We start from the raw sequence: 13,983 nt of genomic DNA, 5'->3' as shown, positions 1-13,983 counted from the left end.
GAATATTTTATCACTCTACGCCGTTGCATTTCCTGGGTAATGTTTTTTGTTTGATTGAAGCCCTGAATATGCTTTTGGAATACTTAACAATAGTGCTTGTCTAGCATTCAGTTTGAACACGAAAATGAATCGAAGCAGAGATTATTAGATAACGGAAATGGATTGTACCGATTGAAGGCATAATTAGAGCTTGACTTCTTGAATGGGTTTGATTTTGGAGGGATTCGTGAGTAATTTCTCCGTTCAAATAAAGTTTAAAGTTACACTTGGATCGATGGATCTGAGAATATATGTTTCAAATACATTTATTTTAAAGTTATTGACTTCATTTATCAAATTAATTAATTTCAATTATCATTGTAATGAATTTCAATTATATTGAAGATGAATTTCGTTTATTCAAATCAAACTTATCAATCAAAGCATCCGAAAAATAAGTGGCATTTAAGCCCGATCAATCATGTAATTTACATTGGAGATGCCTATTTTCCAAAATACATGGTTGATCAAACATTTTTTAAACTAACCCAAAGAGATTTATACAGTCAATTTCAGATTATATTTGTGTATATTATAAAAGTAAAATGTTAAAAAGTACATGGCCCCTTATTTTCTTGATATGTCAAAGGTGATATAGAAGTTACAAGGGATTAGAGTGGAGCACATCAAATTAAACAAGCAAGTAAATTTTGACAGCTTGCCATTGACGGCACTACCAAGCACCAACAAGGCAACAGTGTCACCATTTTTATTTTATTTTATTTTATTTTTGTACGAATGACCCAATTAAAAGATCTGTCTCACGAAATAGAACTCGTGAAATCGTCTAACACAAATTTTTGCCCAAATAAATTTACTACGTTTAAAAAAGGAAAAAAAACACACAATATAAAACAAAATCTAACTAACATAACTACCACATAATGCAAAAAGAAAATACTCTCCCCTCTATAAAATTTCCACCCACGCATTCTTTTAATGGAAGAAGTGAAGAATCCCAGCTATTTTTCCTCCACTTTAATCGGATTCCGACCATTTTCCAAGGCATTATCAATGCTCAATTGCTTCACAACCAATGGAATCTTCAATCAGAAAACGAAATTATATTATTGGGCTGATATAAAATTGACTTCTATTTTCGGTTAACCCAATTTTTTTTGGCTTTTTCCTTCGATTCCCTCAGTCTTTCGCCTTTGTGTACGTGGGAAGAGATCAAAAACTGTGTAGAAGTAGTTGTAGATATTTCACGAGAGGGGAAGACGCAAAGAAATGGCATCGGCATTCACGGGAACTTTGGATAAATGCAAGGCTTGTGATAAAATTGTATATTTTGTTGATTTGTTATCTGCAGATGGGATGAATTATCACAAGTCTTGCTTCAAATGCAGTCATTGTAAAGGGACTCTGGTGGTATGTAATCTTCGGTTTTAGCCCAACGATTCTCGATGATTCAAGCGATTCGCATACAGATTAAATTTTGCAATGTTGTTTTGTAGATGAGCAACTACTCTTCCATGGATGGAGTTCTGTACTGCAAGCCTCATTTTGAACAACTTTTCAAGGAATCTGGGAATTTCAGCAAGAATTTTCAAACTTGTAACATTTTTTTTAAATTTTATTTCACTTACGATTTACTCATCCTTTATAATATTTTTGATTATGATAAAGCTTAATAAATTCATATTGTCTTACTAACCATGTGTATTATTCTTTGAATATTTGTAAATGTTTCAGCTGCGAAATCCGATAGGGAAAATTCCATGGTACATTGCTTTGTTTTTTCGTTTTTATTTCCTAAAAACACCAGTAAAATGTAATATATTGGTCTCAATGAATCAATGCATACCATCTGATTTACGGAAATCACATTTTGTTTTCTAGTTTTACAACATTTTTTTAATGTTATCGTATATGCAGACAAAGACACCTAGTAAAGTTTCAGCCATGTTCTCTGGAACTTTGGACAAATGTCCTGCTTGTAAAAAGACCGTTTACCCTCTTGAAAAGGTATCCAAATAAAAACATGTTTTGCGATATTGTTTATAGATTATTTTACAAGTTTATATATAATTTTGTCCCTTTAGATTTTGTATATCAAATAACTATTTCATATACATTTTTGAGTAATAATTATAAGTTCTAAACATAGATGACAATGGAGGGAGAATCATTTCACAAATCATGCTTCAAGTGTGCTCATGGAGGATGTCCTCTTACACACTCATCTTATGCTGCATTGGATGGGATCTTGTACTGCAAGGTCCATTTTCAACAATTATTCATGGAGAAGGGAAATTACCAACATGTTCTTGATGCTGCCACTAACAAGAAGAGTGGTGTAGAACTGGTAGAGTACATGGAGACCAAAGTCGAGCCAGCCAATCACGAGCAATCAGAGGGGAATGAAGGTGATCAGTCAAAATCTGATCTCGAATCCGAATCTGAGAAGGCACAAGAACAAAGCTGATTTTTTATTTTTTAAGTCATTTATGAATCATGAAGGTTTTCTATCTTCTCGTTTTTTATTTTTTCTATTTTTGATTTGTGATCAGCTAAATCGTAATTTTATGTATCATAACTGGAAAAAAGTGCTTTTACACAATTTATGATTTTAGAAACATTTTATATTTCACACGTCATATATAGAAAATACATTTGATAATACAAAAATATTACCTCGAGTTCGATCTGGATAGATGATCTTCTAATCTTCACAGCTGATTGGGTCTGTCGGAATTCTGGGCTCTGCACAGACGAAAATAGGGTTATGAGGCGCTGGAGTTTTCCGACATGGTCCCTTCAATGCTTAAGTTAGTCCGGAGAGCAGGCTCAAGGAGAAGAGAAATATATTAATGTGAAGTAGACAAGAGAATGTGAGAATAAAACCGTAGCACATATCTAGTATTTACAGATGAAAGAGATTAATTACCTTGTTAGAGTAGAACTCCTGCTGAGATATAGTGTTACCCGAGATAAGAGACTTCAAACACTAGGACTCTACCTCAATGACGGCTAGGACTCTTCCCTTATCTTGATTAGATTTACCCGAATTCCGCATTTATCGAGACCTTATCTATTAACGGTAATATCTTTATATCCTTCAGTCGCGTCTGGGGTCGGGAGGGCTAAGAATTCCCGATCCCTTGGTGGGCTCAGATTTCCCCGTCCCTTGGTGGGCTCGGATTCCTGACAGTGCTAGGGTTGTGGGCTTGGACTCCAGAGACTGATAGGGAATGTGGGCTTATACTCCTAATAGTATTAGAGAGTGTGGGCTAGGGATTGTTTTGAGATGGGCTCGCATCCTTGACTGGACCAGGGGTCCATATTGATGTGGGCTAAGGAATATGGGCTATGGATTGTTTTGATATGGGCTCGAATCCGTCGTCCAAGTATACCAAATTTAAGGACATCAACATTATCATCTCAAATGATAAATTTAGTTCCATGTACATTAACAGAATCATTAATTTTAACCTAATTTTTTTAGTTTGGGTTTTGTTACTAGCATTATTGTTATGGGAAAATTGTTATTTTCGTCTTTAATGTTTGGATTTTTATATGTGATTATTTCATTTTTACAGAATATTTTGGTCATCTCAGAGAAGAATATAAAAATTGATGTATATGTGGCAACATTCTAATTAAATAAAAAATTAAATAAAATAAAATCTCCATGTAATGCAGTGATTTGAATATTTAAATCCTCCTCACCTGCAAAGTACCATTCGACTTGTTCAAAAGCTAAAAATGCACGGACAGGTCACGCCTTCTATTTATTTTTGCCTTTCCAAAAAATTAATTAATTTATATAAAAAAATTCAATTTCTGAGTCTTTTGCCTCCCCAAACGGAGAGGCGCAGACGGCCATTCACCTGCCATTAGATTCGCGATTCAGAAAAGACAAATTTCGAAGCTCAAAGTTTCTTCCGTTATAACGTCCGTCTCTTTTCTGTGTCCATTTCTTCCCCTTGGTTAATTCCGCCTCCATTTTCTCCTCGGCACCATCTTCTTCATCGGTAAGTTGCAATTTCTACTCTTCATTTTAGCTCGCGCGCACGTGTTCAGCGTGTTTTTTCAAGCTCTTCTGTGGGAAATTATGAAATGCTTAGGTTCGATTTGATTCGCGGTGTTTATGTTGTGAATTTAGTGGAGTTGATTTGTGCTGCCAAGTGTTTGTTACGAGGTCGGTGAGAGGTTAATGCTTAGTGCGACTTGGAAATAGATCGTCGATTGTTGTGTTTGTGATCTCTAGAAGTTTACACGTGATTCAGTTGATATATTTGCTTACATGATTTTGATATGTGTTTGCATGTGATCAGTATCTGTGCTTCATGCGTGAACGAGTATAGGTAAACGTGACTATTCATTTGCTGAAGCGTGTGCTGAGAGAAGCAATCACACTTAATCGTATTTAGGCATGGGTACCCCCGGGCAGACCCAATGAGTGCGTCTAACAAAGTTCTAGCGTAATTTTTAGAGAAATGGAAGTTTTATTCGCAAGTACATTAAACTGGCTCTTTGTTTTCAGGCGAGATTTTTTCTTTCTTTATGATTTGCTGCTGAGTTTGGTATATCGGGACATTTTTTCCCTTTGTTGGTTACGAAGGAAAATATGAAAGAAATGTTTGCTTTGGGGTAATGAATTGTTAGATAGCTTAGTTTGATTGTTTATAATTTGCCATTTTCCATGAAGATATTGTGTTTCTTTGTTGTTTTTTTCAGGTTGATCTCAAGCTAGAGATCATTGTATTATTGATGTGAATTTTCTTGATGAATATCTATTCTTTCCAACATAGGAGTGATGGACATCGCGTGTAGTATATCTAGATCAAATGTGATTTACGGAGTTGAAGCTGTAGATTTCAGGGAATCGGAACACTTGAATTTGACAATAAATTTGAAGTACGGTCGCTGTAAATTTTTTGGAGATTCAAGGCTTCTGTTAAAAGCACATTCAGGAAAGAAGCTGAAGAAAAACATTAGATATAGTCCTCGTGCTGCTAGTCCACGTTTTCTCAATGAAGACACTTTTTGGTCGTGGTGCCATAGATCTGTTGGCTCTTCTTTTTATAGATGTGGAAATATTTTTAAAACTTCAAGGCCTGTTGGTTTGTCACAGTGTCAGGGAAATGAATCGGTAGCTTATATATATGGAAATGGAAGTGATGTAGAAGTGGGTGAGACTGGAAATGCTGAGGTAGGCTTCAAATCAATTGCCTCCATGGAAATATCAGGGGAAGGAGTGGAGGCTGCAGATTTGGATGAACTGAGGGACTTGTTGGAGAAAGCTGTAAAAGAGTTGGAAGTTACACGCAATAACAGCGCAATTTTTGAGGAAAAGGCCCAGCAAATATCAGAAGCTTCTATATTGTTGAAGGATGAGGCTGCAAAAGCATGGGGTGATGTACATGATGCCCTTAGTAATGTACAAGAAATTTTAAATGAAGAGGCTTCTGCTAAAGAAGGTGTCCAGAAGGCAACAACTGCCCTTTCTGTGGCTGAGGCTAAACTCCAAGATCTTGTGAATTCGCAGAAAATTGCAACTGAAAAAATTGGTTTTCCTAAATATTCTGAAGAAAATGATTCCGAGTTTGAAACTGAAGGGGAAGAATCAAGTGAAGAGGAAGCACTCTTGGCTGCACAGCATGACATAACAAAGTGTCGAGAACAATTGGTAAATTGTGAGGCCGAACTCAGAAGGGTTCAAAGCAGGAAAGAAGAGTTGCAGAAGGAAGTGGACAGGTTGAACATGGTTGCAGAGCAATCTCAAATCAAAGTTTTTAAAGCAGAGGAAGATGTGGCAAACATAATGCTTTTAGCAGAGCAAGCTGTTGCTCTTGAACTTGAGGCTGCACAACGTGTCGATGAAGCATATATTGCACTACAGAGGGCAGAGAAGAACCTTGATCTTTTGAGTGTCGCTGCAGTGGATTTTGAGCGAACTGTCACTGATCTGGTATCTTTAGAAAGTCCTACAGATGATGCTGTTGAGAAAGATAGAGAGGTGCAAACCGAATTAGTGGAGATAATTGAGCTGGAGGAACATATTTTATTGGATGAGAATGACAAAGAGAGTGAAGAGTTAAATGCAGGCTTATCAGAGGACATTGAAGCAGATTCGGAGAAGTTAAAAACTATTCAGAATAAGATACAGGAAATGCAGAAGGAATCAACTAGGGAGAGTTCTCCTTTAAGCACTCCCAAACCATTATTGAAGAAATCATCCCGATTCTTTTCTGCATCATATTTCTCTTTTGCTGCGGATGGGGAAGAGTTTACCCCAGCTTCAGTTTTTCACGGTGTAGTGGAGTCTGCTCGTAAGCACTTGTCCAAGTTGGTCGTTGGGTCACTGATTGTTGGAGCAGGGTATGCTTACTATCTGTTGGAGATTTTCACTATTTCGTAAAAATTAACTTATTTGCTCAAATACATGCTTGAATTTGTCAGTTATTTAGTAATAGTTTACTCTGATGGACACGGTGCTGCTTCTGCTATGTGTATATGGTGAAAAAAATGCTCAAATTACATATGCTTCTATTTTAATTACAGAATTACGTTATACATGAATCGAGGTGAAAAGATCTCCCAGCTATTTCAGCAACCAGACATAATAACCACTAGCATAGATGAAGTGTCAACTACAGCAAAGCCTCTGGTCAGGAAATTGAGAAATCTTCCTCAGAAAATGAAGAAAATAATGGACATGCTTCCTCATCAAGAGGCATGACTTCAGTTGACTTGCACTTGTATAATTTAGATTAGAAACCTGACATTCAAATTGTCTGTATATGATTTTGCACTATTTGGTTTCTTAATATGGATTGCATCTATTCTTTTTTCAGATAAATGAGGAGGAAGCCTCGTTGCTTGATGTGGTGTGGTTACTACTTGCGAGTGTTATATTTGTTCCCACATTCCAGAAAATCCCTGGAGGTATGTGGAATTTTAGTATGTTTTCTCCGAATTCCAGTGGGCCTAGCGAATATGGAAAGGGCATTATGATAATAGTATGGTTCATGCATTATACGGAAGCCTGTTTCTGTGTTTTCCTTGGCTCTTTTCATGCTCTCAAATGTGCTTAAAAAACAGTAGATCATTTTTATGCTGTCCATATTCCACCGTGAATTTTAGATCCCATAGTTGCTACCGCTGGCAAATCTTTTTTCTGTTGCAATTCAGGCAGTCCTGTCCTTGGATATCTAGCTGCTGGGATCTTAATTGGTCCGTATGGTCTCTCTATTATTCGCAATGTACATGCAACTAAGGCAATAGCTGAGTTTGGAGTTGTCTTCTTGCTATTCAATATTGGCCTCGAGGTAGATCCAATGAATTTTTCAAATTCAAATTTTGTTAAAGCATTCACTTTCCACACGTTACAGCCATATGGAAATAGGAGATGACCTTCACCTTATTGTTTCTTGCAGCTCTCTGTTGAAAGACTAAGTTCAATGAAGAAATATGTTTTTGGATTGGGCTCTGCTCAGGTGATTATAGACTCCATAATATTGTAAATTTAATTGTAGGACAGTCTTTATAACATAACATGAGTCCCCTTTTCATGACTTTGCTCACATTAACAAATGCAGGTCTTGGTCACAGCTGTGGTTGTTGGGGTGGTTGCTCGATATGTGTCTGGGCTGCCGGGTCCTGCTGCAATTGTCATAGGGAATGGCATTGCATTATCTTCAACCGCGGTTGTGCTACAGGTAATCATCGCAGTATGTGCTGATTTTTTTTTCTTGTTTTGCATTTTAGATGTTTGTGCCTTTTCAGTCTTGTCGATGTTTTTTCTCAATTACAACATTTAGTTTGTTGAAAATTTGTGACAGTTTATGCTGCTTCTCGTTATTCATTTTAGATATCATGCTTTTACTCTTAATGATTTTTTTTTCATTTAAAATAAGCTGTAAGAGCAACTCTTAGTGCCATGAGGCATATCAAATGTATCTGTGGGATATCTATAGGTACTTCAAGAACGTGGAGAGAGTACATCACGGCATGGGAGAGCTACGTTTTCTGTGTTACTCTTCCAGGTATTTGTGTACCAGTCATGTAGAGTATACATCCTCTTCTCTCTTATCTCTTTCTCACTATGCCTATCTTTATTTTTTTGTCTTTTATTTATGGATCTCCTTCTAGTTTTTGTTTTTCTGATATTTGTTAAGCCGTCCTTGTATGCAATTTTATTCATTTCAGGATTTAGCAGTGGTGGTTTTGCTTATACTAATACCACTTATTTCACCGAGTTCATCCAAGGGAGGGGTAATAATTTTCTATCACTGTTATTTTTCACTCAGCTGAAAAGGAATCGATGACATGACTTTTAATTTTCACCCTATGCTGTTGTCCTATAGTTCAGGAATGTTATTGACACACTTTATTTGGCATCACGCATATTGTATGGTTGCTTATTCAGTTGTAATGACCAGAAACATCTATTATTGCACTTCAGTTGATGATGCTTGATAAGCAATATCCCTACTGTTTTTTAGGTTGGTTTCCAAGCCATTGCTGAAGCTCTTGGATTGGCTGCTGTGAAGGCAGTAGTTGCCATCTCAGCCATAATTGCTGGAGGACGATTGGTACGTATCGTAATTCTTCTAGATGCTGACGAAGAGTTACTCCAGATTGTGGAATGTATGCTTTCAACCAGAGTTATTTTCAAGGAAATTTTGCCAAATCTTTCCGTTGGACATGTTTACGGAACCTTAATATTTCTCCCACGACAAAACATGCAGATTTTGATTTTATACTATTCTAAATTAAACGCATTCCATCTTTCTTTCTTTGTGCAGCTGCTTCGCCCAGTTTACAAGCAAATTGCTGAGAATCAAAATGCAGAAATATTTTCTGCGAATACACTTCTAGTCATCCTGGCAACCAGTCTCCTAACTGCCAGGGTAGGAAGCTCCTTTTATTTTTATTAGCTGTTGCTTTTTTTATTAGTTATCATGGTTGCATATTTGTCCTAAATATGTTATCGATGTCATTCTTTATTTGCAAACAGGCTGGCCTTTCAATGGCTTTAGGAGCATTTTTGGCTGGCTTGCTTCTGGCGGAAACCGAATTCTCATTACAGGTTGAATCCGATATTGCACCATACCGTGGTCTCCTATTGGGTCTATTCTTTATGACGGTATGCTTTCACCTTCTCATATTGATTTGCTGTAAAGTCCATTAGCAATTCATTTTCCATCAGATATTGGAGATTTTTGTTAGATACTTAAAAAAATGATTGTTATCTGATATTGTGCACTTGCATCTTTTATTGCATTTGGTTATGTTTTGTCATGAAAATGATTCTATTGCTTATAATTAATTTGATATTTCTAAAGTAAAGTGAGTGCTTGAACAATTTCTTTATTTTTTTTGTCACTTTTAGAATGTTGTGTGTATTTACAGGTTGGAATGTCCATTGATCCAAAACTTCTAGTTTCAAACTTCCCAGTTATTGCCGGATCATTGGGGCTTCTAATTGCTGGTAAGACCATCTTGGTCGCACTTGTTGGCAGAATATTTGGTATTTCAATGGTATCTGCGATAAGAGTTGGCCTTCTGCTTGCACCTGGTGGAGAATTTGCGTTTGTAGCATTTGGTGAAGCTGTTAACCAGGTTTTCCTTATAATTTACACCTGTGGCCGTTATTATGTTGCTCAGCTCTGATATCTTGGCGACATCAAATATTCACACCAATGTCATTAAATCTTTATTTTGCTAGAAAATAGTTTCAGTGGAGTACTTCTTACTGATTGAGAAGTACTCTGCATTACGTAACACTTGACTGTTTTGTGGATCTTAATTTAAACTGGAGTTTGAAGCCAGTACCATTGAGAACATGAGCAGACCATAGTGAGTAATAAAATAAAATTGTCACTCTCGCTCCTCTTTCGGTTTCTGTTGGATGGCAGTGTGTGTGTGTGTGGGCTTCTCTCCTCCTTTTTCAAATCATGGTTGAATTGTTACTGTTCTTACTTTTGATGTGAAACAGTGTAGATGGAGTACTTTTTTAATATATTATTTGCAATTTGTTACTAGAGTCTAATTAATAGGGACATGTTGCTGCCAAGTCAGATGATATGAAAATCAGTGCAGATCGTTACCATTTATCTAAATTTTAAACTGATTGTTTATTTATTTGGCCTTATTGGCAGGGTATAATGTCTTCCCAGTTGTCATCATTGCTGTTTCTCGTGGTTGGAATTTCAATGGCTCTCACACCATGGTTAGCTGCTGGAGGCCAATTGATAGCTTCTCGCTTTGAACTGCAGGATGTTCGAAGTCTATTACCTGATGAAAACGAGGTAAACTGTGAAAACCCTTTTGTTTCTTTGTTCACTCATGTAGAAGATGATGTTGTTAACTATCCTAGGAACTCTATTCAGTATGTCTTAGTGCCTAGATTCCTGTTGAATGATCTTTTTCCATTCTCAGCCAATGCACCCCTCAATTAGTCTATTCAGATCAAAAGCAAGATTTACTATCTTTTATTTTCCTTCCATTTTCTTGTCTTACTTCAATTGAATGTGGTGAAGCGGTATCCTCAAAAATGTGAGTTCAATCCTTATACATGAACAATTGTGTACATTTGATAATTTAGTTCTTGCAGATTGTCGAGGCTACAGTTAAGTGATAGTTTTATGAAGTTTTTATTGAGTAATGTCTGGTATAATTACACCGACTGTGGTTTGATTTTTTATTGCTGATTGGTAACATGCATGAGATACATTGTTTTTAATCTAAACCTTGTGGTTACCACAATATACTCTTCATGTAATTTCCGTAGATGAAGAACTGCATGAACAAGGCAATTGAACTTCTTTTTCATTTGTCCTCTTGTGTATAATATGCTATGTGACTTGGTTTTCACACAGTTAAGTGAATGAAATATTCCTGCTTTTGGTTGTTCTATGAGATTATTTGCATTCCATTATTTTCTTTATGTCAGCTGATGCATGTTAATGTGTAGTATGAAATGCTCTGTTTTTTTCTTTCTGATTTTTTCAGACAGATGATCTACAAGACCATATAATTATATGTGGCTTTGGACGTGTTGGTCAGGTATTATAAACTTAAAATCGATGCATGGTAAAATGCTTTCATACTATGGACAGTATCACCTACCTAGAATGTGATCTAAATATTAAGTTTCTGTCACGTAAGTAGATGTTTTTTTGTCTTTAATCTTACAGATTATTGCCCAGCTTCTTTCAGAGCGACTGATTCCTTTTGTTGCTCTTGACGTAAGAAGGTATGGCCTTTTCCTACATGGAATTATCGGCTAATGTGTTGATTAGGAAAATTCCATAGTTCACCATTAATTTTTATTTATGCATTTGGAGTTCGCTCATTATGATTTATAATTTGCATTTAGTTTTCTATTTCCATGGACAGTTTTTAACAATTTTCAAACAAAGCGTGGATATTTCGCTGGTTAAATATTTGAATTTCTCTTTTAACAAAAAGCACCAGTCAAGTTGGATAAGTAGGCTAACTATTGTATACTTATCTTTAACTTTCAACATTCCAGTGATCGAGTTTCTGTTGGACGTGCACTTGACCTTCCTGTATACTTTGGTGATGCGGGTAGTCGAGAGGTGACTGAGAGCATGTTCTGCAGCACTTAAATAAGATTAATTTGATCAGGTTATTTAGGGGGGAAAAGGCATTTTGTTACTTCCTCTCATTTTTGGATGTCAGGTCCTCCACAAAATTGGTGCTGAAAGAGCATGTGCTGCTGCAGTAACTTTAGATAGTCCTGGTGCAAATTATAGAGCTGTCTGGGCTTTGAGCAAGTATTTTCCAAATGTGAAAACATTTGTCCGTGCTCACGATGTTGATCATGGCCTAAATTTAGAAAAAGCTGGGGCAACTGCAGTATGTTTCTGTGACTTCTTTTCCTGTGGTTTATCTTTTCTTCTTGTTTTAGCTACTTGATAAGTTTTAGAGTTAATGATTTGGAATCATTTTCCTTCTTGTTATGCTCTTTTGAGTAGTTTGCATATTAAGAGTTGCTAACTATTTTTAACAGGTTGTTCCCGAGACTTTGGAACCTAGTTTGCAATTGGCAGCTGCTGTCCTTGCACAAGTAAGACAATTCACCTAATTTATTTAACTTTCACCCGTGTTTGAAATGAAGATGAACTTTTCTTACATTTATTGTTTCGTTAATATTTCAACAAAGCATGTTCTTTGAGTATTATGTTCCCACCTTGGACTAATTTCTGGCCTTTTTCCTTTCTTTCGGGTTTCACTCAGGGAAGAGAAACGGCACTACTTTTAATCACTTGTTACTTACTGTTCTCAGATCTGAGTTCATATTTTTGTTCCACGCTTACTAATGAGATTTATTTTCTTTCTTTTTAAAAAAAAATAGAAACTCTGATAAATAGACCCAAATTTTAAAACTAGAAAATTTCACTTGGCGTGACTAGATTTCGGTAGGATTCCAAGCTTAAGTACTAGTTCCAGATCTGCGTACAGTCCAACACTCATGTAGACAATTTCACGATCATAGTTTGGTCTGACGCGACACTTGTTGAAGATGCCCTAACAACAGTTTGATAGTAGAAGTGATTGTAGTTTAAAACTGCTTGTCATCATGTTGCAACACTGGTCTATCCAGGTTCGAGACCGATAATTTTAGGTGGTGTTTGGCAGTTAGCATGTCGCATATTGTTGTCATTTGAAAGGCATGGCCTGCTCTTGTGATGACCTTAGTTTTAATCGCGACATTGTTGCCTTATTATACGAGTGTAAACTAATGAAAGAACCTTTTTTTCAGGCCAAATTACCAACATCAGAGATAGCAGCTACGATCAATGAATTCAGATCCCGCCATCTCGCCGAGCTCACAGAGGTATCAAATAGCACTAATAGATGCAGTATTTTAGTTGATGTTTCACAACCTATACATATATACGTTTATGTGTGTGTCCATTGATTTAATATATGCATTAAAAGTACCTTCCTTTCTTCTTACACAGCTTTCTGAAACGAGTGGAAGCTCACTTGGTTACGGGTTTTCCGGAACGATGAGTAAACCTAAATCTCAGCATTCTGATTCTTCGGACGAGAACCAACTAATTGAAGGAACGCTAGCAATATGATTCTCTCCGCTTTAGTACCGGAGGAAAAAAACTAAAAGGTATAGTCAACCTGAGACTAAAATGAAGAAAAAGATATGGAAATTGTACAGCATTTTACCCTAGAGTTGAACATTTGTACAGACATATAGTATCAGTGGTTGCAGGAGACACTGAAAAAAGATGATGGAAAGAATGGTAAAACTAAGACTTCTTTCCTTCCGTAAATTTTGGTATACAACTCTTGGCATTTGACAACCAGGAATTACGTTCCAGAATTAGTTTGTTTCGACGTTTGATTTCGGGTTCTTACGTCAGCTAGGCCAACATCATGTTTAAGATAAAATGAATTCTTAACATGATCGTCCTCTTCTTTTTTGGGTAAACATGTCTTGAGGTAAAATAAAATGAAGAAAGTTACTGGATTGAGTTTGGAATAAAGATTTGATGATAAAAATAAATTGTTTAGTTAATTATATACTTTCTTTTTATATGAAATATTATATAAAAATACATTGATATACTTGCTGAGGTAGCTGTCGGATGTCACTAAAATGATTGTACTAACAAGTCAGGTTTATGAGAGGTAATTTAGGTAAATTAATTATATATACAAAAAAAGAAAAGAATCAAATAGACAAAGTGGTTGTTTTATCTGAAGAATCCCATGCGGAAATGGAAAACTATAGTCGTAATTTGGTGTGATTTTTTCATTTATTTATTTATTTATTTCAATCTGTAAACAGATGGGGCATTGTAATTAATAAGTATATACAAAAAATTCAAAAAAAAAAAAAATATAATGATAGATGGAAAAGACAAGAGCAGAAGAGGAGTGATCAGATTATGATCATGTTTCATTCATAGTTTTTGAAGCCATCCCGCATTAATCCGGTTAAAG

At 36.0% G+C, this 13,983-nt stretch overlaps 2 protein-coding genes across 4 annotated transcripts; both read left to right on the top strand.

The window, feature by feature from the left end:
* The first annotated feature begins 937 nt into the window (after positions 1 to 937).
* LOC142518488 (LIM domain-containing protein PLIM2c-like) lies at positions 938 to 2,606 on the top strand. Its single transcript, XM_075621273.1, has 5 exons — positions 938 to 1,410; positions 1,497 to 1,596; positions 1,735 to 1,763; positions 1,918 to 2,007; positions 2,150 to 2,606. Exons 1-5 carry the CDS (start codon positions 1,270 to 1,272, stop codon positions 2,465 to 2,467), a joined length of 678 nt encoding a protein of 225 aa, XP_075477388.1. The 5' UTR covers positions 938 to 1,269; the 3' UTR covers positions 2,468 to 2,606.
* A 1,460-nt stretch (positions 2,607 to 4,066) lies between these two features.
* On the top strand, positions 4,067 to 13,368 carry LOC142519523 (K(+) efflux antiporter 2, chloroplastic-like). 3 transcript variants are annotated; one of them, XM_075622563.1, is made up of 21 exons: positions 4,067 to 4,183; positions 4,797 to 6,366; positions 6,550 to 6,721; positions 6,843 to 6,933; positions 7,180 to 7,316; positions 7,425 to 7,484; positions 7,587 to 7,706; positions 7,965 to 8,033; positions 8,197 to 8,262; positions 8,493 to 8,582; positions 8,796 to 8,900; positions 9,008 to 9,136; positions 9,403 to 9,612; positions 10,152 to 10,301; positions 11,005 to 11,058; positions 11,190 to 11,248; positions 11,528 to 11,594; positions 11,698 to 11,874; positions 12,029 to 12,085; positions 12,782 to 12,856; positions 12,984 to 13,368. In XM_075622563.1, exons 1-21 carry the CDS (start codon positions 4,102 to 4,104, stop codon positions 13,104 to 13,106), a joined length of 3,663 nt encoding a protein of 1,220 aa, XP_075478678.1. In that variant the 5' UTR covers positions 4,067 to 4,101; the 3' UTR covers positions 13,107 to 13,368. The 3 variants fall into 3 exon arrangements, with proteins under 3 accessions (XP_075478678.1, XP_075478679.1, XP_075478680.1); XM_075622564.1 differs by having other exon boundaries at positions 4,082 to 4,109; XM_075622565.1 differs by lacking the exon at positions 4,067 to 4,183 and adding an exon at positions 4,620 to 4,635 and having other exon boundaries at positions 4,723 to 6,366.
* Positions 13,369 to 13,983: the final 615 nt, after the last annotated feature.

The sequence above is a fragment of the Primulina tabacum genome, chromosome 11 (genome assembly GCF_025594145.1).
Source record: "Primulina tabacum isolate GXHZ01 chromosome 11, ASM2559414v2, whole genome shotgun sequence".
Taxonomy (NCBI): Eukaryota; Viridiplantae; Streptophyta; class Magnoliopsida; order Lamiales; family Gesneriaceae; genus Primulina; species Primulina tabacum.
The sequence above is the reverse complement of the archived record's forward strand: the minus strand, read 5'-3'. Positions and strand labels throughout refer to the sequence as shown.

Bases quoted from the DNA above. Each gene is read 5' to 3' on its own strand.
- LOC142519523 (XM_075622563.1), top strand. From the start codon at position 4,102: ATGCTTAGGTTCGATTTGATTCGCGGTGTTTATGTTGTGAATTTAGTG. The intron at 4,184-4,796 runs GTCGGTGAGAGG...TTTCCAACATAG, and splicing joins TGCCAAGTGTTTGTTACGAG to GAGTGATGGACATCGCGTGT. The intron at 8,034-8,196 runs GTATTTGTGTAC...TATTCATTTCAG, and splicing joins TTTCTGTGTTACTCTTCCAG to GATTTAGCAGTGGTGGTTTT.
- LOC142518488 (XM_075621273.1), top strand. From the start codon at position 1,270: ATGGCATCGGCATTCACGGGAACTTTGGATAAATGCAAGGCTTGTGAT. The intron at 1,411-1,496 runs GTATGTAATCTT...GTTGTTTTGTAG, and splicing joins ATTGTAAAGGGACTCTGGTG to ATGAGCAACTACTCTTCCAT. The intron at 1,597-1,734 runs GTAACATTTTTT...TAAATGTTTCAG, and splicing joins CAGCAAGAATTTTCAAACTT to CTGCGAAATCCGATAGGGAA.